Consider the following 22509-nt stretch of genomic DNA (forward strand, 5'->3'; position numbering starts at 1 on the left):
AAAAAATACCTAGTTATCTTCTGCACTGATGACCAATAAAGCTACGCACTTTTAAAATAATTTGGGGCTTCCTTCTTAATGTGGGCCCAAATGGCTACCTTTGAAGTAGAAATGGCCACCTTTAAGTTAAGAGAGGGAATGTCTCCAGCCATTTTGAATAGCTCAGTCTCTGGGTGGGCTTGGGTGAACCCGACATTAGCCCATTTGGCCCTACTGCCAAAAATTTTTTTCTATCTACTGCATGAGGGGAAAAAAAGAAAAATAATAATTAATAAAAAAAGAATCAGTGACCCAGGTCAGATGAGTCTTGCAAAACCTACCCAACTCTAATACCCAAATGGCTCATTTGAAAAAAACAAACAAAAACCAAACCACAAAAACTCCCAAAAAACCAAAAATACCAAACCAAAACCAAACAGAAAAACTACAAAAAAATTTGAAGCTTCCATTATCACAAAGCACGGAGTCACAAACAAAATTACAAAATGAATTTATTCCAAAAGCATAAGGGAACATTTACAGTTGAACAAGGCAATAAACAGGTGTCTTCCAAAAAAAAAAAAAGAAAAAAAAGCCTCTGAATATGAAATTATTTGTATTCTCAAAACAAAATAGTCCAGAAGTGTGCACAGTTGCATGTGAAGACGGTCAACCCGACAATTCATACTTTTGTGAGTCACTTTAATTCAAACAAAAATTACAAACCTGATATATTGCCTCATAGTTCCTTTAATCAAAAGGTTTTGCCAACTGTTGATTTTATATTTAAAAATCCAAGTTAGTTTAAAATGAAAAGGTCAGTGATTTCCTATATTTGATTAGATTTCATGAAAGCCTAGATTTAATTAAAATGCATTAGGAATGTCGGAAAGTTATTGCCAGCACTCAGAGTTCAGGTAGTTTGGCCTAAAAGGCCTTCGCTCGCCTCCATCCTGGTTTCTCTAGTCTTTTAAAAAAATATTTCTGCTTGAGATAATGTGCACTAGCTATAGCAACAGAGACTGAATTTCCCCAACTGCGCTAAGAACTATTAGAGCACGTTAATGAAGACACCCGCAATGGACTACAAGCTATTCCTCACGAACACAGGGAACTATTCAGAAATGTCACTCAGGCATTTGTCTTGGGGACCAAACTCTAAACAAGCATCTCGGGGTGGTGGGAGAGACTACGCTATTCCAAAACACCTACATGTTAACCTCCTCAAACCTACTTTTATTACTGCCACGTAAAACATGCGCCATTGCCCATTAGATGATCTTGACGATGTTTCATTTTGAAGAAAAACGTGAGAAATCATGGTCTCAAAAGTGGCAGGACAAAGAGTACTCTATGCCTAAATCCATTCTTCTTAGTCCTATTTTTCCCGGGGGTAGCCCCTGGTTTAAAAAAAAAAAAAAAAAGACGTGCAGTAATGTATTTGGAATTCAAAGTCTATCCCTAGCTGGATGTTTCCACGTTTCTCCAAATACACCTTTTCAAACGTGATCTTTCTGCCCTTTTATTTTTTAAATAATCTGTTTCAAGTGCAAACTGACTCAGAAATCCCCACGGTGGAGGAAATGGCCAAGGAGATCGATTCACCTCAGGCAGACAATCACTGCATCACAGATTACCCACTCCTCAGGTACTTCTATCATGTTTATTTGATTTGAATCATCACGTTTCACAGCATATATGTGCACACGTTTTCATACCGAACATTAAAACCCCATATTAAACATTTGCATTACAACACATGGAGAAGAGTTTTGTAAGCAGTGCAGAAGCAATTTACTTTCTCCTATGAAAGTAAAGACATTTCCACTTATCGCTAAATCAAACGTTGCATTTAAGAAGCTGGTAAATATTCGGCTCTCATGACACAGAAATCACGAGTCCCACAATTCGATGGCCAGCAGCTTACTTAAAAAAAAAAAAAAAAAAGTAAATGTCAGGTTAACATTCAGTTTTACTCTTCTCCATATATTGGGTGAGAGGACTAGACGAGGAGGAGAGGAAAGAGTAATCTCGCCACTGATTCGTGCCATCCTAATCAACCATTTCCATCAGTTATAAAAGAAAACCTCTAATCCCATTACATGTTTTATAGGTGTATCGCCCGTAGGCTAATAAACTGCCAAGGTGTTTTGGATAAAACATTTTCACTGCCATTTCCAGTGTGAATAAATCCCAAAGACATCGCTAAAATAACTGAAGATCGCTGACAGAGCATCCAAAAATACAGCTGTGGTTTTACCATGGACGTGTCTGTAGTTCATTAGAAAAGTAGATCATACATACAAAGGTATAAAGAACATTTAAGTCTTTAGCTGAAGACAGCAGTCCTTGGAAGGGATATTCCAGGCAAGTCAACGAGTGGTAGGTTAACGGTGTTTCAGCTTGAGACGGCACTGGAGAAGGTAACGCCCGGTTCAGTACAGTCTTCCTCGACTACGATTTCCTCTTCCTCCCCATCCTCGGCCACCTCTACTTCCCCGGAAGCCCCCTCTCTGCTCTGCGGAAAAGCGAACAAGGGATTAGGTCTCGTTCGGGACAGGCGGACAGGACAGACGCGAGAAGAGAAAAGGCAGTGTGGATCCCGGGACCTGGGATTTACTGATTTTTTGCCTCTTGGCTAAATTCCAGTCCATCTCAAAACATCCCTTCTCTAGAGTGGGATGAGTCACGTGTGTTAAAATACGAGATAACGTAAAAGTTGCACTCTAAGGTTGCCCTAAGACAATCAGTAAATCCATATACTTGATATAATCAAATGATGATTCTTTTCAAAGGTTACAGTGGCTCACTTGCAATTAATGAAAACACCAAATGGCGTCGGATCTGACATCCAAAAGCCTTTATTCAACTGTGGTATTTTTTAAGCGCTTCCCATGTGCCAGGCACTGTCTAAGCCCTGGGGTAGATACAAGATAGTCGGGTCTCACGTGCTAATAATTACGGTACTTGTTAAGTGCTTACTGTGTACCAAGCACTCTTCGTAGCCCTGGGGTAATCAAGGTAATCAGGCTGGACACAGTCCCTGTCCCACAGCGGGCTCTCGGTCTCAATCCCCGTTTCACAGACGTGGGGTTCGCAGTCTAAGCGGGAGGGAGAACGGGTGCCGAATCGCCATTTTGCAGATGAGGGAACTGAGGCCCGGAGAAGTTAAATGACTTATCCCAGATCACACAAGAAGGCAAGGGGAGGAGCCAGGATTAGAACCCAGGTGCCTCTGACTCCCAGGCCTGGGCTCTCTCCGCCAATCCGTCGGCTCTTAAATTTGATAATGTGCTTAACAGATACCATAAACCACCCCTGCCAAAACTCAGGCACTGGGGAAGTCCACTTTTACAGTACTTAAGATAGAACATATGTGATTCCTTACAGTTTTCTACCTCTACCCAAACGGCAACGCTCACCATAATTAAAGTTGCCCAAATTGCTGCTGTATTTCCCGCTGGGAGGATTATATATCTGACGGGCATCCCTTTTTGGTCCGGCTGGAGACTTCTTGGGTGGTGAACCTGAAGATGTATCTTCACTGGCTCTCTTTTGCCTAGGAAATAGGGAACAACAAACACCTGAAAAACACTACGCGACGTTAGAATAATTAATTTCACAATGAACTGGGAATCGGTTCCCCCTAAATCTGTATACAGATTGCACTGTGACCATCAAAATCTAATTTAATATTTTCGTGCAAGTTTTCCCCAAGTTTCACTTCAATTCTTCATTGTTAAAGCAGTTTACTACTCTTATTGGCATTCCTTACCCTGATTCAGCCTTCTGTACAGGTTTCCAGGACAGTGTAACTGTGCTCTTGTAAGAAGGAGGAATGTGGAAGAGATCCTGAAGAGACAAAATCCACAGGACCTCTCATCAACCTCAAATATCAGAAGGACCACAGTCCAAATAACAGAGTTTCCAAGATGAATTATTTGAAGAACGTGGTAGCATGCATTTCTTAAAAGTTAAAACGGAAGGACAGGTTTTTCATTCAACAGAAAAACGTATTCGTTTTCCGTAACCTGTACGAGCACATATAAAACTGTAAACTAATATTCAGAAAAATCCCAAGAGTTAGACACTGAAATCTTTTTTTGTAGGACGTAAAATACCGTAAGAAACCAAAGCTTATTTTAACTTTAAAAATTAAAAAAAAAAAAATTACCGGCCCCTACTCAATATTCAAAAAACAACTGAGTCCCCTCAGCGTCCAGTCGTGCTGATGTTTTCCACGACAGTGGGCCACGGTAGCCTAGAACCGTGATCGCATGAGGGTCGTAAGTTTAAATTTTTAATTTCAATTCCTATTTGTTCAGAGACTGATTTATTTCCTTTAGCTCCGGTGTAACTTTCATAAAGTCCAGCCATTTTCATCTATATCATCTTGCTTAACAGAGTATTGCTATTATACTAACAGGCTCCAGTTGATCTATATTTAATTGAATTAAACCGCCGACTTAGAGCACAGCAATTCCAGAAGTCCCAAAAGGGATCATTTAAATGATACAACTTGAGACAAGTGTCGACAACTGATCTTCATTAGCGTCCCCTGAAAAATCTGGAAAGCTTCCTGGGATTTCACCTGCCCAATTTTATGGCCAGTGAGATGGTGAAGGAGAAGAGTAGGTGGAAAGGAAAAATTACCTTGATTAAGACATTGATGTTGTTCGTTATTTTCAAAGCAACGACTTTAATTTTGTTCTGCAAAAGAGAAGATTAATAACAATTTCAATCTAAATCTGAGTGCATCGTGGGTTACAGGCAAACCTTATTATGGGGAAGGAAAAAAGGCACTATTGTAATAATTGGCTATGGGGTTACTTTTAGAAAGTGAAGTTTCACCAGAGCGTTTGCTGTTTCCAGCTCTTATCCAGGAACAGACGGAATAGACAAAAGAAGTAAAAGACACAAGGCCTAATGGGGGAAGACAGGTGAAGAAGAACAACCTGGGTTAACTTTATGCATATTTAGCTGGGCCAGGAAGGTGGCGAGATCAGCTTAAATCAACCTAGAAGTTGTTTTTTTTTAGATGGCGTGCGGATAAACAGTATTTTTTTAAAACACTGTAATAGATGGCGTGCGGATAAACAGTATTTTTTTTAAAACACTGTAAAAGATTAGAAAGGAAAGACATTGGTGAGGCTTTAACACAAAGAAGCAGTGTGGCTCAGTGGCAAGAACCCGGGCTGGGGATTCAAATCCCGGCTCTGCCGCTCGTCAACTGTGTGACTTTGGGCAAGTCACTTCACTTCTCTGGGCCTCAGTTTCCTCATCTGTAAAATGGGGATGAAGCCTGTGAGCCCCATGGGGGACAACCTGATTATCTTCTATCAACCCCAGCGCTCAGAACAGTGCTTTACGCATAGTAAGTGCTTAAGAAATACCATCACAGAGAAGCAGCGTGGCTCAGCGGAAAGAGCCCGGGCTTGGGAGTCGGAGGTCATGGGTTCGACTCCCGGCTCTGCCACTTGTCAGTTGTGTGACTGTGGGCAAGACACTTAACTTCTGTGTTTCAGTTACCTCATCTGAAAAATGGGGATTAACTGTGAGCCTCACGTGGGACAACCTGATTACCCTGTATCTCCCTCAGCGCTTAGAACAGTGCTCTGCACATAGTAGCTTAACAAATACCGACATTATTATTATTATTAAATAACTAACAAGGGAGAGAAATCCTAGGATTAGCAAGCATCTATTTCGAGTGAACAGTCCAATCTCTCACTTTTTTTTTTTTTTGGGCAAAACTACTGATGACATTTGTTAACAGATTTCTAACGGGTTTCTAACTATGGTTTTCCATATAGTGAATATTTGGTAGAGAGGACGGACACGTTTGAAATTTTTTGACTGGGGCTTGGCTGTTCAGCATTAATACTTTGGAACACTCCTGGCCAAAGGCTGACGAGAGCTGGGCAAAGGCGAACAGACTGCGGCTCGGCAAGTACAAACACTTAGTACAGTGCTCTGCACCCACTAAGTCCTCAGTAAATACCACTGATTAATGGACTGACTTCTCAAAATCCAGAGGACCTCCTCGCAACCTATTCCTGGGCCAACGTCAACCATTCATTCAATTATTCGATTAACCCACGGTTCAAGGCAATACATTCAACTGCATTAGAAAGAAGGCAGCTTTATACCCCTATTCAACTACTTTAAGAGTTAAAGTGACTACCAATAATATGGAGGGAAGTGCTTCCAGATAGTCTTACCTCTTCTGTCTTTAAGGCTTCACCCGTTTTTCCCTGGAGAGCCAATCGAAGTTGCCTGATATAAACTTGTAGGCCTCGAGCAAAGTACTGTAGCCTAGTACAGAAAAGAGTTAGACATCGACTTAGCCCCGCCTTCAACCGAGAACATTTCCTTGCCTTCCTTAGAAACGAGGAAATCGCAATACTTGTTTTTAAACAACCTCGAGTGGAAATTTTCAGCAAGGTCACGGCTCAATAAATCAAAAGCTTAAACAAGAATTTTAGAGTAGATCACGAGCATCACTAACTCTAAAATTCTTGACAGCGTCTGATGGGTAATGCGAATTGCACATTGCCGGTCAAAGACAGGTGGGAAAATCTCCCTTCTGTACCAACTTGGGTAAAGGGCTTGGACATTGTTTATTCAGGTGGATCAGAGGGATCTCAAATCATCAGCTCGAAGCAAGAAGTCCTCTCTGGGCAGTGAAGGAGTTGAAGAGGAGGAGAATGTGGTATGGCTACACTTTTACAGGCTTCAGGCCAGCGTGCTGCTTGTCCAAGCGGCTAATCTTCGGTTTAGTGTGTTGCATGGACAGTTGAATTGCAATCGAGATTTAAAATGTCCACTTAGCCTCTGAGGAAGTAGTACACCGGAGGCCAAGAAAATACCGATTTTCCCGATACTGCTTCCTTTAGCGTCTTTCAATGTGGGTCAGAGGTGCTTGGCACTTCTGAACGGACACTGGAATGCCATCACACTGGCTCCACTTCAGTTTTCAAACGGAAAGGCCAACCGGGAGTTCCTAGAACTGTCTCCTTTAAGGGCGCTCAGTAGTAGGAGGAGTATTAATTATTAATTACAATAATAATGTTGGTATTTGTTAAGCGCTTATTATGTACAGAGCACTGTTCTAAGCGCTGGGGGAGATACAGGGCAATCAGGTTGTCCCACGTAAGGCTCGTAGTCTTCACCACCCATTTTACAGATGAGGTAACTGAGGCACAGAGAAGTGCCCAAAGTCACACAGCTGACAAGTGGCGGAGGCGGGATTAGAACACACGATCTCTGACTCCCAAGCCCGGGCTCTTTCCACTGAGCCACGCTGCTTCTCTCTTACTATATTATTATATCATATTATTATATATTATTAAGCACTTACAGGCAACTAAGCGCTGGGAAAAAAAAAATGCAGTGAGGAATCAGACTCAGTCCCTGACTCTTGGGGCCCAGTGTGTGTGTGGGGGGGGCTCACAATCGAAATAAAAAAGGGGAGAAGGGACTGGGCTAGACGCATAAGAGATAAGACAAAATAAAGATAAGAAGGAAGATCAGCAAGGTATTAGAGAAGCGGTGTGGCTTCCTGGAAAGAGCACGGACTTGGGAGTCAGAGGTTGTGGGTTCTAATCCCTGCTGTGCCACTTGTTAGCTGTGTGACTATGGGCAAGTCACTTCATTTCTCTGTGCCTCAGTTACCTCATCTGGAAAATGGGGATTAAGAACGTGAGCCCTCCGGGGAACAACCCGATTACCCTGTTTCTACCCCAGTGCTTAGACCAGTGCTTGGCACATAGTAAGCGCTTAACCAAAACCATCAATATTATTATTAGGACAAGAGAAGCAGAATGTCAGGCTCCTCCTGGCTCAGAGTCCACGTCACAACACATTCAAGCCCTTGAGATCGAAACGGAATGCAGAAGTTTGGCAGCTTTGCCCCTCTCATATCAGCAATCACTAAAACAGCGTGGCTCAATGGAAAGATCCCGGGCTTGGGAGTCAGAGGGCATGGGTTCGAATCCAGGCTCTGCCACTTGTCAGCTCTGTGACCGTGGGCAAGTCACTTAACTTCTCTGTGCCTCAGTGACCTCATCTGTAAAATGGGGATGAAGACCGTGAGCCTCACGTGGGACAACCTGATTACCCTGTATCTACCCCAACACTCACAATAGTGCTCTGCACATAATAAGCATACCAACATTATTATTATTAAAGCACAGGGATCAAGTCTTCTCAAAGAAAAACAAATGTAACACGTTGGGTAGAAGCCTATGTAATTCTGTTGAGCCATCCATTACCTGATTTTGAAGTCCTTGATTTTTTCTGCATTCAGCTTGGCTGTTAAGAAATCCGGAAGCTTCCGACCCAGCTGGTGAAAGCTATAGAGCAGACACTCCACGTAGCTGAACTGCAGCTTGGGTTCTTCATTGCCAGCATTCTCTCCGTTCTCAGCTTCTTCCGGGGGAAGTGGCATGTACTCCTAATGAATGGAGGTGAGAAAATGGAGAATGGGAATGTTCACACTATTTTCTTAGCATTTTCAAGTGGAAATACACTCACAAGGGAGAACGTATATTTTGAACACTATATCAGGGTTCGGAGCGAGGGGCTTCATGAAGGATGTGAAGTGAATGTTGATCGTTTTCATAACACGTTCAAGAGGATTTATGACTGCAAAATAGAATTTTTTCATATCAAAAAAACAAGTCCCAGCATGGGAGTAGAATGTGATGCTCTTTAAAGAGCATACGATCTGAGCGGATAAGTGGTAATTGGTACTTTTCTGGCTTAGATCCTAGTTCTGGAAGTTCTCCGTGGTCTTGGGAAAGTCACTATCTACTGTGACTTTCTTACTTGTACAACCAATCCATTCATACAGAGTACCTGAGCTTTACACTATTGATTTTGCAACAAACAGTACTTACCAGGAGTTTATCAAAGAGTTTCTTTAAGTTCGTTTCTAATTTTTCCATGTCACCACAAAATGAGCTCATCTCTGCCAGCAATTTCAACACCTAACGATATGAAGATTTCACATAATTATTCAGAACATGGCTTGTAAACGGTTCTGTTCTAGATCTGTAAAACTTCTACGTATAAGAAGTTCTACGGATTTCTAACTATGGTTTTCGAGCAGGGGAAATGTTATACCTGAGCATGATTCTGCTAGAAAGAGTTAAAAGGAAGAGTGTCTTTCCCAGGAATCAATCTCTTGGGTGCAATAGGCTAGTTTTCTCTACCTGGGTACCGCAAGTCAGGATTCAAACAAAATCCTTACTTGTCCGTAGTCAGGTAAGGAGAAACAATCTGTTAAATTCTTGAATATTCCTATCATTCCCGATTCATCATTTTAGAGCATCCGCTCTTCCCCTCCCCCAAGTGCTGTGTCTTTCTGAAAAAGAAGGCCGATATGTGACAAACAAGTGGGGACAGGTCAGTCTGTCTTTCCACTACTGGGAATCAGCCGTAACTTACCTCTAACTGAATATCCAGGCCCTCGACTGGTGTAGTCAGAGAACTGAGGTTGGGTAGCACATGCTCGCAGAAGTAAGTCACAAACCTTGTAGAATGAACATTTTTCTGTAAAAATGGAAACACGTCGGGTTACTCAATATACACGAACGTGGTCTCTATCATGTTTTTCTTCGATCGTATCAGTAAATGAAAAAATCCCAAATCTACCTATTCGAAAGTAAGCCAACCCCAGCAGAATCAGATATACCAAGCTCAAGCAGAAACCTCATCGTTCTCTTACTCGTGTTTCTTCAGGAGACACGACGAACTCATTCCTGTGGATCTGGCACATTTCCTGTGCCCTTCTGTTTTAAGGGTCTGAAGGAGTATAACAGAATAAGATACAATCCCTGCCCTTGATAAGCTTACAAAGGCAGCAGTCCTTTCACGGTCTGGAGTAGGAACCTGGAGCGAGGCATTAGAAAAGGTGGGTCACGGGCCACTCGGCTGCCCTTCGGACCTGCTGCTTCCATCTGTGGGATGGCCCCAACCAGAAAGCGGGGCGGGAGTGGTCTGTCAGTTTGACCCACCCGCTCTTCAGGAAACAAACCTACTTCCGCTACGCTCCCTTTTTGCTGCAATGAGCTCAGTCGCTTTCGTGAACCAGACGTTCATGACACAAAGCAAACGTCTAGAGACGCTACAGTAAACGGCCCCCGAGAGATCATCTATAAAGAAAACAGCAACGGCTTACCGAGAAGAGCGGTACTGCCTGCCGGGTACACTGTAAAAGTCTGTCCACGCAGTCTGGATCGGCTGGATTGAAAGTTTGTTCCAGATCGGCTTGTTCTGCCACCAGCTCCACTAGCTGTTGCCGCCCGCTCACAGTCTGCAGACTCTTTAACCCAGACAGTATTTTCATGAAGAGCACAAACTCCTCACCAGTCACATCCTCAAGGACCTAAAACAGCCAAGAGCGGAAATGTTAACTTTAGTCCTTTCAACACGTCCAGCCCTACTCCAACACTTTCCGGCGTGCGAGGTCCTACTAGTCTGATGAAACGTTTCCCTCAAGGTGGATACATTTCTCACTGTTTCTGTCGGGATCAAAATCTCACAGATGGGGGCCGCTCTATCACTTGACTTAGGTGCCAGCGTGGACATTTTCGGTCTCCAGGTTATGGAGAGAAAAGTTACCTTTTTGGACTCAGTTAATATGAGTTCTTCTATTTCCTTTGTTAGCACTTCCTCCGGTAAAGTCTTCAGTTTTGTCGAGAGGAACTTGATTGCTCGTTCTCTGACGATATCCTCTCCCTGAAGGATCTGGCTGAACAAGCCTCCCAGAGTCCCTGAAAAACAGTACAGAACCACTGAGGTCATGCTAAAAATGCCACCTTAAATTAAGTAGAATATAACTCATACTGAAACGGTCCAAATTCGCAAATTCTATTCTAGTCAGCCCCCAAAATGCCTATTTGTTATTCAACAAGTTGTTAGGGTGTGACCTCGCTACTCTTCCAAAAAGAGAAATGCCTGGATAAGAATACTTGTATCACTACGAAGGTATTACTCTTGGTGTGATATAATACTCATTTTCTTTTTCACAAACAATTAGTTATGCTTTTAGAGTTGGAATGAACTTGCTGCCCAATTCCCTGAATCGTATCGGGGCTAAACAAATTATATCAAACGGTGAAAGTTATTAGGTTCCACATTACAGAATCTGTATAAAACACATCTGATTGAGATTTAGTCAACGGCAAGTCTCATTTTACATTAGGAGTTTAGACTCTATAAATGAACCTATTATTTTAGGCCATACATGTAAGACTGTGATTACCTTTAGCATCCATCTTAAATATACTGAGTAAGGCATTATTCACCAAGTTAAATTCTGCAGAGTCATCTGGGGAAGACAAAAGAACATAAATGGCACACAGAAGATAGAAGGTTGCCCATTTGATCTTTGATGTAAATCAAAAAGACAATAGGTTCTAGAATATTCCGTTAGGTGAAGAGAGAGTGGGTAAGGGGGAGCTAACCATCCTCCAAAGACCTCGGAAACATAAATCGGGGTGACAGTCTCACTCCCTGAACCAGTTTATAGTCACGTTTTGAGACTATAAGTGTGAAGGGGTCATGTTACGACAACACCATTTACACTCTGGAAAGTTCTCCAAAATCAGAAAAACTCCAGGCAATTGAAAATGGTTTAGTAGGAAACGATGACCCAGACCTTTCCCAAAAGAACAGAGAGCCATCGGTACGTCTGTATTAAAGATCTGCTGAAAGGAACACCAGAGGAAAACACACACACGGTTGAGTCAATACGCCGCAGAGCACTGCACCAGCCTAAAAGGGGCTAATGAATAGACGGAAGGCTTCAGTCTTTAGGACAGTCTTTACGTCAGCAATCCCAGCCCCAGACAGACTCCTAGCCTTTCAGAAGGAAGCGATGTACGGACATCCAAAGGCCATACCTGTCTGCAAAAGCTGGGTCAATATGTCAGCTACTCGGGGAAGGTTATCTCCAGTGGCAAACTGGGGCAGCTCTTTAATCGCTTGGCGTCGGATCTACAAACACACACAAAAAAAGGCGATCGGGATGAACGAAATGCTTTAGACGAACAAATCTTAAAATAACCTTAAGCATTACTATTCACTACCAAATACGCAGGCCTGGGAGCAGTCAATTCAAGGTAATTTGGGTGGCCGAGACCCAGGTAACTCAATGATTAAAATAGTAATAATAATCTGGCTTGACCATCAAAAGATTTTCCAGTAGCCTACGGGATTTAAAGAGATGACTACCAGCAGCTGCATAGGAATAGGGGCACTGGGCTTTCAATTTTTATTATTAATTTAGTCATATTCAACAGCAGCACGAGAACGGCTACTGTAGCCTGACTGCATTAACTGCCGCTTGGTAACCCTCTGATCTACTCTTATTTCCGAGTATCCGAGGAGGAGATCGCAAATGTCGGTGCTGGTTATTTGGCTGTTTCACCTTAAGACCCGGTGTAAATTACTGCACTGATATTGTTTGAAGGAATTCTATCTATGACTTTAAAGTAGATACCTGGCACATTTAATTTTGTAGTTATTGAATGGTTATTTCAATTAGGAAAACATCCTAAGAGGGTTATATACCTCGATAATTTTTAAAAAAACAAAAACACCTTTGGCATGAAACATGCTTACAGTGAAGTTATCAAAATTTAGGACAAAATGATTTAGTGATAGTTCGAGAGAACCATACAAATGTTCAGCAAAATGAGTCATTACTTCCACTTCCTGGACACGTACACTTACTTTCAAAAATGAAACACACTTGGAAGGTAAGAAGGAAATAATGACGTTCTTTCAAATTTGGAATGCTTTTAAAGAAGCCGTCTTGGACTCCATCCTGGCTTATGGCAAAATCAGCATATGACCTTTTCTACACCTGCCAGGAACCTGACCGACACCTCTGGGTCTTTTGAAAAATGAAACAATTTAACGTGTCGTTTATTGCTCAATATATAGCAATACAACGGGAGCCTACTTTACAAGACAATCCATTAAGAAAAAGTGAAAGATAGCCTAAAGTCTTCCTGAAAGGTTTCTAACTTGATACTTACAGACACATCTTCATCTTCACAGAGATCTAGTTGTGCATTGATTGCGGAATCTGCCAACTCCGGGAAATGCTTGAAGAATTTTGGAATAAACTGTGCTGCTAATCGTTTTTCTTTGGCACCTCCTTTCACACCATCCAAGATTACTTGATAGGCATCTTTATGCTACAAAAATGGATTTTAAAAATTGGGAAAGCTGAATACGATTGGACTCCGTTCACAAAACACTGAAAATTTCACTTCTCATTCAAAGACATTTTAATGAGTTTTTACCCAACACAGGCATACCCGTTCTGTGACTATATTGTAACAGTCCTAGTAACCGCCATCTTAGCTGAGGGGCTTCAACTTAAGTATTTTAAATTGTACAGAGGAGAAGCGTGGCTTAGTGGGCAGGTGAGGATGAGTTTAGGGTGAATGAGGTCAGTCTGGTTCAGACTTCTGCCAGCAACGTATGTGCCAAGCACAAGAGCACAGGAAATGTCCTGCGGAGGTGATCCAGGGATGCATCCTGGTGGTACACGATTGACGGAGGGACGGGTGAGTGAGGAAGTTGAGTTTAGCGGAGAGGGTGAGGACGCGTGCATCAAGGGACCAGAAAGAGCACGATGACTTTGGAAAACTAGGTTGGTTCGAAAGAATAGGGTTTTCTGTGGGGAAACTGGACTGTTTTATGGGGAGGGGATGTGATGAAGGCAGCTGAGGAGCTGTGGTTAGAGTATGGAGTTTCAGAGTTGGTGAGGTTAGAGACTGCAGTGACCAGGCAGGATGAGATGAAGCCTGTGTCCAAGTTGGTGAGTGAACGAGGTGGAGCGGAGTCGAGGCGTGAGAGGAAGCGGGCAACGGGAAGCGGGGAGGTCACTGGGAACATCTGCGTGGGTAGTGACGTCCCTGAGGATCAATACAGGGATGAAGAAAGAGAGGAAGAATGTGAGAAGGGGTTCAAAATGCTTCAGGAAGTTGGAGGTTGGGCCTCGGGGACGGTAGATAATGGTTATCAACCGCGGTGGGTGAAGGCATTTTGCCAAAACTCAGCAGGACAGGGGCAGACTCCAGTTGGCTGAGCCCACCCCTAGTACCTTGGAGAGACAATGAAACATTTTCACTTGCATAAACACTACCAAGCCAAGCGTCTGCAATTCCAGTAAATCCAACCCGGGCAGGCCCGGCACAGAAAACTGCACACTTGCATGGCTGACTAGCTATGAATTCAAGGATTTGGTTCTGTCAGGACTCCTGAAGCTTGAGCTGAGTTCCTCCAAGTCTCTGAAGTCCCACATATGCAGTCAAGCCTGCCCAAATCCCTTGAACCGTGCCTTACACCACCCAAAACCACAAGCAACTTTTTCCTTAAAAGAATAATCCCCCCACCCTAAACCGAGCTGAAGACCATGCAAAATGGATGCCACTGGAATGCATTATAAGATATGAGAACTCAAAGACAGAACCTGTTGCGTAAATAATAATAATGATAACAGGGTGCAGTGTTCTAATCCCTTTCATCTGAGACTCTCAAAGGCCTTCATAAACATCGACTTTTTATAACATCCCTGTTAGGTAAGCATTAGCTGTTTTACAAAGCAGGAAACAGAGGCCTGGTATAGCCCCTTCTCAAGGCCCTCAGCAAGTCAACAAAGAGATATTGCAACTCCAATAATATATTCACTGCTTTTCTTTTTCTCATTCTTTTTCACTTAATACCATTATTATTATTCACTTTTTCTTTTTCTCATTCTACTGTAAAATTGACAGAATTCAGAGTAAAGGAATTAATCCCACAAATCGTAAGAAACATCTATAAATGAATATGTTCAATGTTTTCACTTCTGTGTTCATTTACAGGGCTAACGATCCAGCCAAATGAACCTATTCCCAGGGGAAATTCTGAGATGGTCGGGAAAACTCAATCTAATCAAAGGAGCATAAATTTTTATTAATCCATGTGCTAAAGCGCACGCAGCACTGTACCACACACTTGGGAAAGAACAGCTGAACAGAATTGGTAGATGTGACCCCTGCCCAAAAGAAGCTTACAGTCTACGGGGGAGACCGACAGGTGATCTAGGGACAGGGAAAATAATGCAAAGACCAGGCTTGCTGGCATTTCTAGGTACGGACTCTTGTAAGATCCACCATTATATGTGGAGTCATTTAACTGCTAGCCCCTGTGGCTTAAAATGCCATTTAAAAAAATATAATAATAATTATGGTACTGGTTACGCGCTTACTGTGTGCCAAACACCATTCTACTCGCTGGCATAGATACCAGATCATCAGGTTGGGCACAGTCCCTGTCCCACGCCGGGCTCAATGTCTCAATCCCCATTTCAGAGACGAGGGAACTGAGGCCCTGAGAAATCAAGCGATTTGCCCAAGGTCACACGGCAGACGTGCGGCGGAGCCGGGATTAGAGCCCATGACCTTCTGACTTCCAGGCCTGTGCTCTAGCCGGTACGCCAAACACAGACAAACAAACAAAAAACCTTTTCTGGATCCCTCTGAACACTTTAGAGGTTGTTTAGGGTTGTTTTTCCAAATCTCGGCCTCTACAATCTCCCACTCTAGCCTACAAGCTCATTACGGGGAGGAGGGAACGTGTCCACTGATTCTGTCGTACTGTACTTTCCCAAGTGCCTTTTACCCCTGATTAATCGAAATCACTCTGCACGTCTCCAATCCCACAACACGACGTACCTCCTGACCATCTCTCCCTTATTTCTCTTCTATAATTTTGTATCTGTCTCCTACTAGACAGTAAGATCTGTCTAGATCCGTGAGACCTATGAGGTCAGGAACTGTTTCTTCACCCTCTCTCAAGCACCGAGTTCAACGTTCTGCACGCAGCAGGTGCTAAATATTCCCGAAAAGGAAAGGTGCTAGAAAAATGAAGTGTTAAACCACGGTTCCATCTCAAGAAAGTTTGTCTCCTAGCTGTAGAAACTTGAGTTCTTACCACATAAAAGTTCCATAAAAGACCTTCAATAGGAAGGAACGATGTAAGCTTGATATGAGAGCTTGGCCTGGGTTGGAAATCCGGGGTCCGGTCTCAGTGCCCCCAGATTTATTTCCAACTACTTCTGCTTTAGCCTTAACTTCCCCCACCCCGTTGAGAAACCGTGCCTGGACACGGTTACGTGAAAAGTGAGGGTTCCATAGGGTCCCGGGATGGGGCTCTTACCCCACAGATTTCTCTTCCTCTAGACTGTAAACTCGTTGGATTGGATCAAATCTAACAAATCTGTTGTACGGTACTCTCAAGTGCTTAGTACAGTGCTCTGCACAAACTAAGCCCTCCATAAATACCCTTCATTTGATTCCTTCTCCCACCTGCCCACCACTAACTACTAGAGAAGCAGCACGGTGTAATACTACTAATGTTGGCATTTGTTAAGCGCTTACTATGTGCAAGGCACTGTTCTAAGCGCTGGGGAGGATACAAGGTGATCAGGTTGTCCCACGTGGGGCTCACAGTCTTCAGCACCATTTTACAGAGTAGGGAACTGAGGCACAGAGAAGTGAAGTGACTTGCCCAAAGTCACACAGCCGACAAGCGGCGGAGCCGGGATTTGAACCCATGACCTCTGACTCTCAAGCCCGGGCTCAGTGGCTGCTGCACAAACACTGGACAGAGCCCGGGCCTGGGAGTCAGAAGGTCATGGGTTCTAATCCCGGCTCCGTCTCGTGTCTGCTGTGTGACCCTGGGCAAGTCACTTCACTTCTCTGGGCCTCAGTTCCCTCTTCTGTAAAATGGGGATGAAGACCGTGACCCATGTGGGACAACCTGACTACCTTGTACCTATCCCAGTGCTTAGAACGGTGCTTGGAACATAGTAAGCACTTAAACACCACCATTATTATTATTATTCCCGCTCTAAGTCCCTCATCCTAACCCGCTCTTGGGTTTCCGTCGAATCCAAAAGCATCTTTCGACGTGGAATTGCCAGCCTGCAAAGCGACTTTAGATGGCAATAAAGACTCAGTCGCCGACATCCTCGGGATTTGCAAATTCCCTCTCCTGTACCTCCACCAGCATAACTACTTGAGCAGCAATCAATCCATGGTATTTACTGAACACTTCTTATGCTCGGGAGAGCACAATACAAAGTTAACAGACCAAAATGACCTTATAGTTTAAAGAGGGAGACAGACATTAAATAGAAATAATTGAAAGATAATTAATAATAATGTGGTATTTGTTAAGCGCTTACTATGTGCCGAGCACTGTTCTAAGCGCTGGGGTATACAGAGTAATCAGGTTGTCCCACGTGAGGCTCACAGTTAATCCCCATTTTACAGATGAGGTAACCGAGGCACAGAGAAGCGAAGTGACTTGCCCACAGTCACACAGCCGACAAGTGGCAGAGCCGGGAGTTGAACTCATGACCGCTGACTCCCGAGCCCGGGCTCTTTCCACTGAGCCACGCTAGGGGGGTGAGGGTGGACGAATATCAAATACCCAAAGGTCGCAGATCCCTCTAGACTTTAAGCCGTGCAGGGACGCGTCCGCTAATTCTGTTGTTTCGGACTCTCCCGAGCATTTAGTTCGATGCTCTGCATAAAGCAAGCGATCAAAAAGCACAAAAAACATTTGTGATTGATCCACGGGGCGCCGACGAGTAACCATAACAATACATCCCACTCTAAGCTCATTACGGGCAGGGACCGTGGCCACACTGATTCTGTCTTGGGATACTCTCCCGAGTGTTTAGTACAGCGCCTTTCACCACTTCGAATAATCGAAGTCTACTGGGGATGGGGGAGGAAGCTCCGGTCCGTAAAGGTCACGGAGAAGCAGTGTGGCTCAATGGACAGAGCCCGGGCATGGGAGTCAGAAGTCCTGGGTTCGAATCCTGGCTCCACTTGTCAGTTGTGTGACTGTGGGCACTTCTCTGGGCCTCAGTTCCCTCATCTGGAAAATGGGGATGAAGACTGTGAGCCTCACGTGGGACCACCTGATTACCCTGTATCTCCCCCAGTGCTTAGAACGGTGCTCTGCACAGAGTAAGCGCTTAGCAAATACCAACATTATTATTATTAAAATCCTAATGGTCATCTACTAATTCTGTTGCACCTTTGCTGTCCCAAGCGCCCCGCACACGGTAAGCGCACAGTAAGCGCTATCGATGGATTGAAAGGGAAATTCCGGGATGTGGAAGATAGGAGGGGGAATAATATTAATTGTGATATTTGCTAAGCGCTCACCACGTGCCAGGTGCCATTCTAAGCAATGGGGTAGACACAAGATAATCAAAAAACACAAAAACCCCCTGCGATTGTTCCACGGGCACAGAGGAGTAGACACACTCTTCCAAAAAGAACAAAATAAACAACCCCCCCCCCCCAAGGCAAAAATTAGCACAGTTTAGCGCAAAGAGTCCGGGTTTGGGAGTCGGAGGACACGGGTTCTAATGCCGTCTCTGTCACTTGCCTGCTGTGTGATCTTGGGCAAGCCATTTAACTTCTCTGTGTCTCAATGACTTCAATTGTAAAATGGAGCTTAAGATCCTGGGCCCTAAGTCGGACAACCCGATTACCTCCTATCTACCGTGTCCATCTACCCCCACGGTTAGAACAGTGCTTGGCACGTCGGAAGCGCTTAACAAAGACCATTATTCTTATGAAGTCACCTCACTTCTCTGGGCCTCAGCGACCTCATCTGTAAAATGGCGATTAAGACCGTGAGCCCCACGTGGGACACTCCGATTCCCTTGTATCTATCCCAGGGCTTAGGACAGTGCTTGGCGCCTGGCAAGCGCTTAACAAATACCTTTATCATCGAGTCATGTCACCTCTCTGTACCTCAGTGACTCATCTGTAAAATGGGGATTAAGACTGTGAGCTCCATGTGGGACGCTCCGATTCCCTTTTATCTACCCCAGCGTTTAGCACAGTGCTTGGCGCCTAGGAAGCGCTCAACACCATCATCACTATTCTACTTATTATTAATATGAAGACTTCACTTCTCTGGGCCTCAGCGACCGCATCTGTAAAATGGGGATTGAGACCGTGAGCCCAACTTGTGACCACCCGATTACCTCGTATCCACTCCAGTGTTTAGAACAGTGCTTGGCCCCTCGGGAGTACTTAAACACCATCATCATGATCATTATTATTATCGATATGAAGTCACTTCTCTAGGCTTCAGTTCCCTCATCTGTAAAATGGGGATTGAGACTGGGAGCCCCATGTGGGACAACCCGATTCCCTCGTACCTACCCCAGCGTTTAGAACAGTGCTGGGCGTCCAGGAGGCGCTTAACAAACACCACCATCATTATTAATATGAAGTCACTTCACTGGGCCTCAGTGACGTCATCTGTAGACTCCCTCGTATCTGCCCCAGGGCTTAGGACAGTGTTGGGCACCTCAGAAGTGCTTAACGCCATCATCATCATCACCATCACCGCCATTATTGCTATGAAGTCACTTCCCCGGGCCTCAGTGACCTCCTCTGTAAAAGGGGGATGAAGAGTGGGAGCCCCATGTGGGACAGCCCGATTCCCTTCTATCGAACGCAGCGCTTAGGACAGTGCTGGGTGCCTAGGAGGTGCTTAACAAGCACCATCATCATCATCATTATTATTACTGTGAAGTCCCATCTCTGAGCCTCAGTGACCTCCCCTGGAAAAGAGGGATGGGGAGTGGGAGCCCCACGGGGGACCCCCGATTCCTTTTCATCTGCTCCAGCGTTTAGAGCAGTGCTGGGCGCCTTAGCAGCGCTTAAGAAACACCATCATCATCATTAATATGAAGTCCCATCTCTGGGCCTCGGTGATCTCCCCGGGAAAAAGGGGATGGAGAGCGGGAGCCCCATGGGGGACCCCCCGATTCCCTATCTCCCCCAGCGCTTAGAACAGTGCTCTGCACACAGTAAACACTTAAATACCAACCTTCTTACGATCATCATCCTTATTATTGCTATGAGGTCACTTCACTGGGCCTCAGTAACCTCTCCTGTAAAAGGGGGAGGGAGAGTAGTAGCCCCATGTGGGACCCCCCCCTCCCCCCGATTCCCTCCTCTGTGCCCCAGCGCTTAGAGCAGTGCTCTGCACAAAGGAAGTGCTTAAATACCAACCTTCTTATCATCATCATCATCCTTATTATTGCTCTGAAGTCCCTTCCGTGGGCTTCAGTGACCTCTCCTGTAAAAGGGGGCTGGAGAGTGGGAGCTCCATGGGGGACCCCCCGATTCCCTTCTATCAAACGCAGCGCTTAGAGCAGTGCTCCGCACACAGTAAGCGCTTAACAAATACCAACATTCTTATCATCATCCTTATTATTGCTATGAGGTCACTTCCCTGGGCCTCAGGGGCTGGGGAGTGGGAGCCCCACGTGGGACCCCCCGATTCCCTCCTCTGTACCCCGGCGCTTAGAACAGGGCTCTGCACACAGTAAGCGCTTAAACACCCACATTCTTATTATCATCATCATCCATATTATTGCTATGAGGTCACTTCGGTGGGCCTCAGTGACCTCTCCTGTAAAAGGGGGATGGGGAGTGGGAGCCCCATGGGGGACCCCCCGATTCCCTCCTCTGTGCCCCAGCGCTTAGAGCAGCGCTCCGCACATAGTAAGCACTTAAATACCCATCTTCTTATCATCATCATCATCCTTATTATTGCTCTGAAGTCCCTTCCGTGGGCCTCAGTGATCTCTCCTGGAAAAGGGGGAGGGAGAGTGGGAGCCCCATGGGGGACCCCCCCCCCCCCCCGATTCCCTCCTCTGTGCCCCAGCGCTTAGAGCAGTGCTCTGCACATAGTAAGCGCTTAAATACCCATCTTCTTATCATCCTCCTCCTCCTCCTTATTATGGCTATGAGGTCCCTTCCCTGGGCCCCGCGGCGGGCTGCGGGCCGGGCCGGGCCGGTCGGGGCGGGTCGGGTCGGGTCGGGGCGGGGCGGGGCAGAGGGGCAGCACGAGGCCGCGGGGGGGGGGGGGGGGGGGGGAGAGGGGGAGGGCGCGCGGCCCGGGGCCCCTCCTCACCTGCCCCACTTGCTCGGTGGCGTCGGCCAGGATCCCGTAGTTGCGGTACAGCTCCTCCACCGTCGGCATGGCCACCTGCTGTTGCCGCTGCTGCTGCTGTTGCCGCTGCTGCTGCCGCCTCCGCCCTCCTCCTCCACCTCCACCGCCGCCGCCGCCGCCGCCGCCGCCTCGGCCTGGGCCTGGGCCGGCAGGGGGAAGGGAAGGGGAAAGGGAGGGGAAGAGCGGGAAGAAAGGGCCACTTCCGGCCGCGCGCCCCCGTCCGCCGCCAGCGACCCCTAGCGGCGAGGAGGACCCGCCGCCTCCCGGGGCCTCCCACGGCCTCCCACCCTCGTCATAACCTTCCTTCCTTCCTTCCTTCCTTCCTTCCTTCCTTCCTTCCTTCCTTCCTTCCTTCCTTCCTTCCTTCCTTCCTTCCTTCCTTCCTTCCTTCCTTCCTTCCTTCCTTCCTTCCTTCCTTCCTTCCTTCCTTCCTTCCTTCCTTCCTTCCTTCCTTCCCTTCCTTCCCTTCCTTCCTTCCCTTCCTTCCCTTCCTTCCTTCCTTCCCTCCCTTCCTTCCCTTCCTTCCCTTCCTTCCCTTCCCTTCCTTCCCTCCCTTCCCTCCCTTCCTTCCCATCCTTCCTTCCCTTCCCTCCCTCCCTCCCTCCCTCCATTTATTCCTCCATTCCTCCCTCCATTCCCCCCTCCATCCCTCCATCCCTCCACCCCTCCACCCACCCCTCCACCCCTCCACCCCTCCACCCCTCCACCCCTCCACCCACCCATCCACCCACCCACCCACCCATCCACCCATCCACCCATCCATCCATCCATCCATCCATCCATCCATCCATCCATCCATCCATCCATCCATCCATCCATCCATATTTATTGAGCGCTTGCTATGTGCAGAGCACTGGACTAAGCGCTCGGAATGTACAGATCGGTAACAGAGAGAGACAATCCCTGCCCTCTGACGGGGTTACGGTCTAATGGGAGGAGACAGGCAGACAAGAACAATGGCAATAGAGTCAAGGGGAAGAACGTCTCGTAAAAACAATGGCAAATAAATATTCATTCATTCATTCATTCAATAGTATTTATTGAGTGCTTACTATGTGCAGAGCACTGTACTAAGCGCTTGGGGTGAACAAGTCGGCAACAGATAGAGACGGTCCCTGCCGTTTGACGGGCTTACAGTCTAATCGGGGGAGATGGACAGACGAGAACAATGGCAATAAATAGAGTCAAGGGGAAGAACATCTCGTAAAAACAATGGCAACTAAACAGAATCAAGGCGATGTACAATTCATTAACAAAATAAATAGGGTAACGAAAATATATACAGTTGAGCGGACGAGTACAGTGCTGTGGGGATGGGAAGGGAGAGGGGGAGGAGCAGAGGGAAAGGGGGAAAAGAGGGTTAAGCTGCGGAGAGGTAAAGGGGGGGTGGCAGAGGGAGTAGAGGGAGAAGAGGAGCTCAGTCTGGGAAGGCCTCTTGGAGGAGGTGAGTTTTAAGTAGAGTTT

At 45.8% G+C, this 22509-nt stretch overlaps 1 protein-coding gene across 2 annotated transcripts; it reads right to left on the minus strand.

Annotated features, from left to right (window-relative positions):
* Window positions 1-473: 473 nt before the first annotated feature.
* Window positions 474-21075, minus strand: API5 (apoptosis inhibitor 5). Of its 2 annotated transcripts, none has more exons than XM_007659032.3 (14): window positions 21007-21075; window positions 13029-13190; window positions 11889-11982; window positions 11249-11314; window positions 10606-10757; window positions 10163-10369; window positions 9430-9534; window positions 8880-8969; window positions 8253-8434; window positions 6201-6294; window positions 4633-4689; window positions 3755-3831; window positions 3402-3538; window positions 474-2492 (listed from the first exon to the last, which is right to left on the minus strand). In XM_007659032.3, exons 1-14 carry the CDS (start codon window positions 21073-21075, stop codon window positions 2470-2472), a joined length of 1515 nt encoding a protein of 504 aa, XP_007657222.2. In that variant the 3' UTR covers window positions 474-2469. The 2 variants fall into 2 exon arrangements, with proteins under 2 accessions (XP_007657222.2, XP_001509256.2); XM_001509206.5 differs by having other exon boundaries at window positions 474-2497.
* Between the last annotated feature and the right edge of the window lie 1434 nt (window positions 21076-22509).

Source organism: Ornithorhynchus anatinus, chromosome 3, assembly GCF_004115215.2.
Source record: "Ornithorhynchus anatinus isolate Pmale09 chromosome 3, mOrnAna1.pri.v4, whole genome shotgun sequence".
Classification (NCBI taxonomy): Eukaryota; Metazoa; Chordata; class Mammalia; order Monotremata; family Ornithorhynchidae; genus Ornithorhynchus; species Ornithorhynchus anatinus.

Excerpts from the sequence above, each read along its gene's own strand:
- API5 (XM_001509206.5), bottom strand. The coding sequence starts at position 21,075 with ATGCCGACGGTGGAGGAGCTGTACCGCAACTACGGGATCCTGGCCGAC. Across the intron at positions 9,535-10,162 it reads AGGCAGTACCGCTCTTCTCG|AAAAATGTTCATTCTACAAG; the intron begins GTAAGCCGTTGC and ends CCATTTTTACAG. Across the intron at positions 8,970-9,429 it reads GCCTGGATATTCAGTTAGAG|GTGTTGAAATTGCTGGCAGA; the intron begins GTAAGTTACGGC and ends TCATATCGTTAG.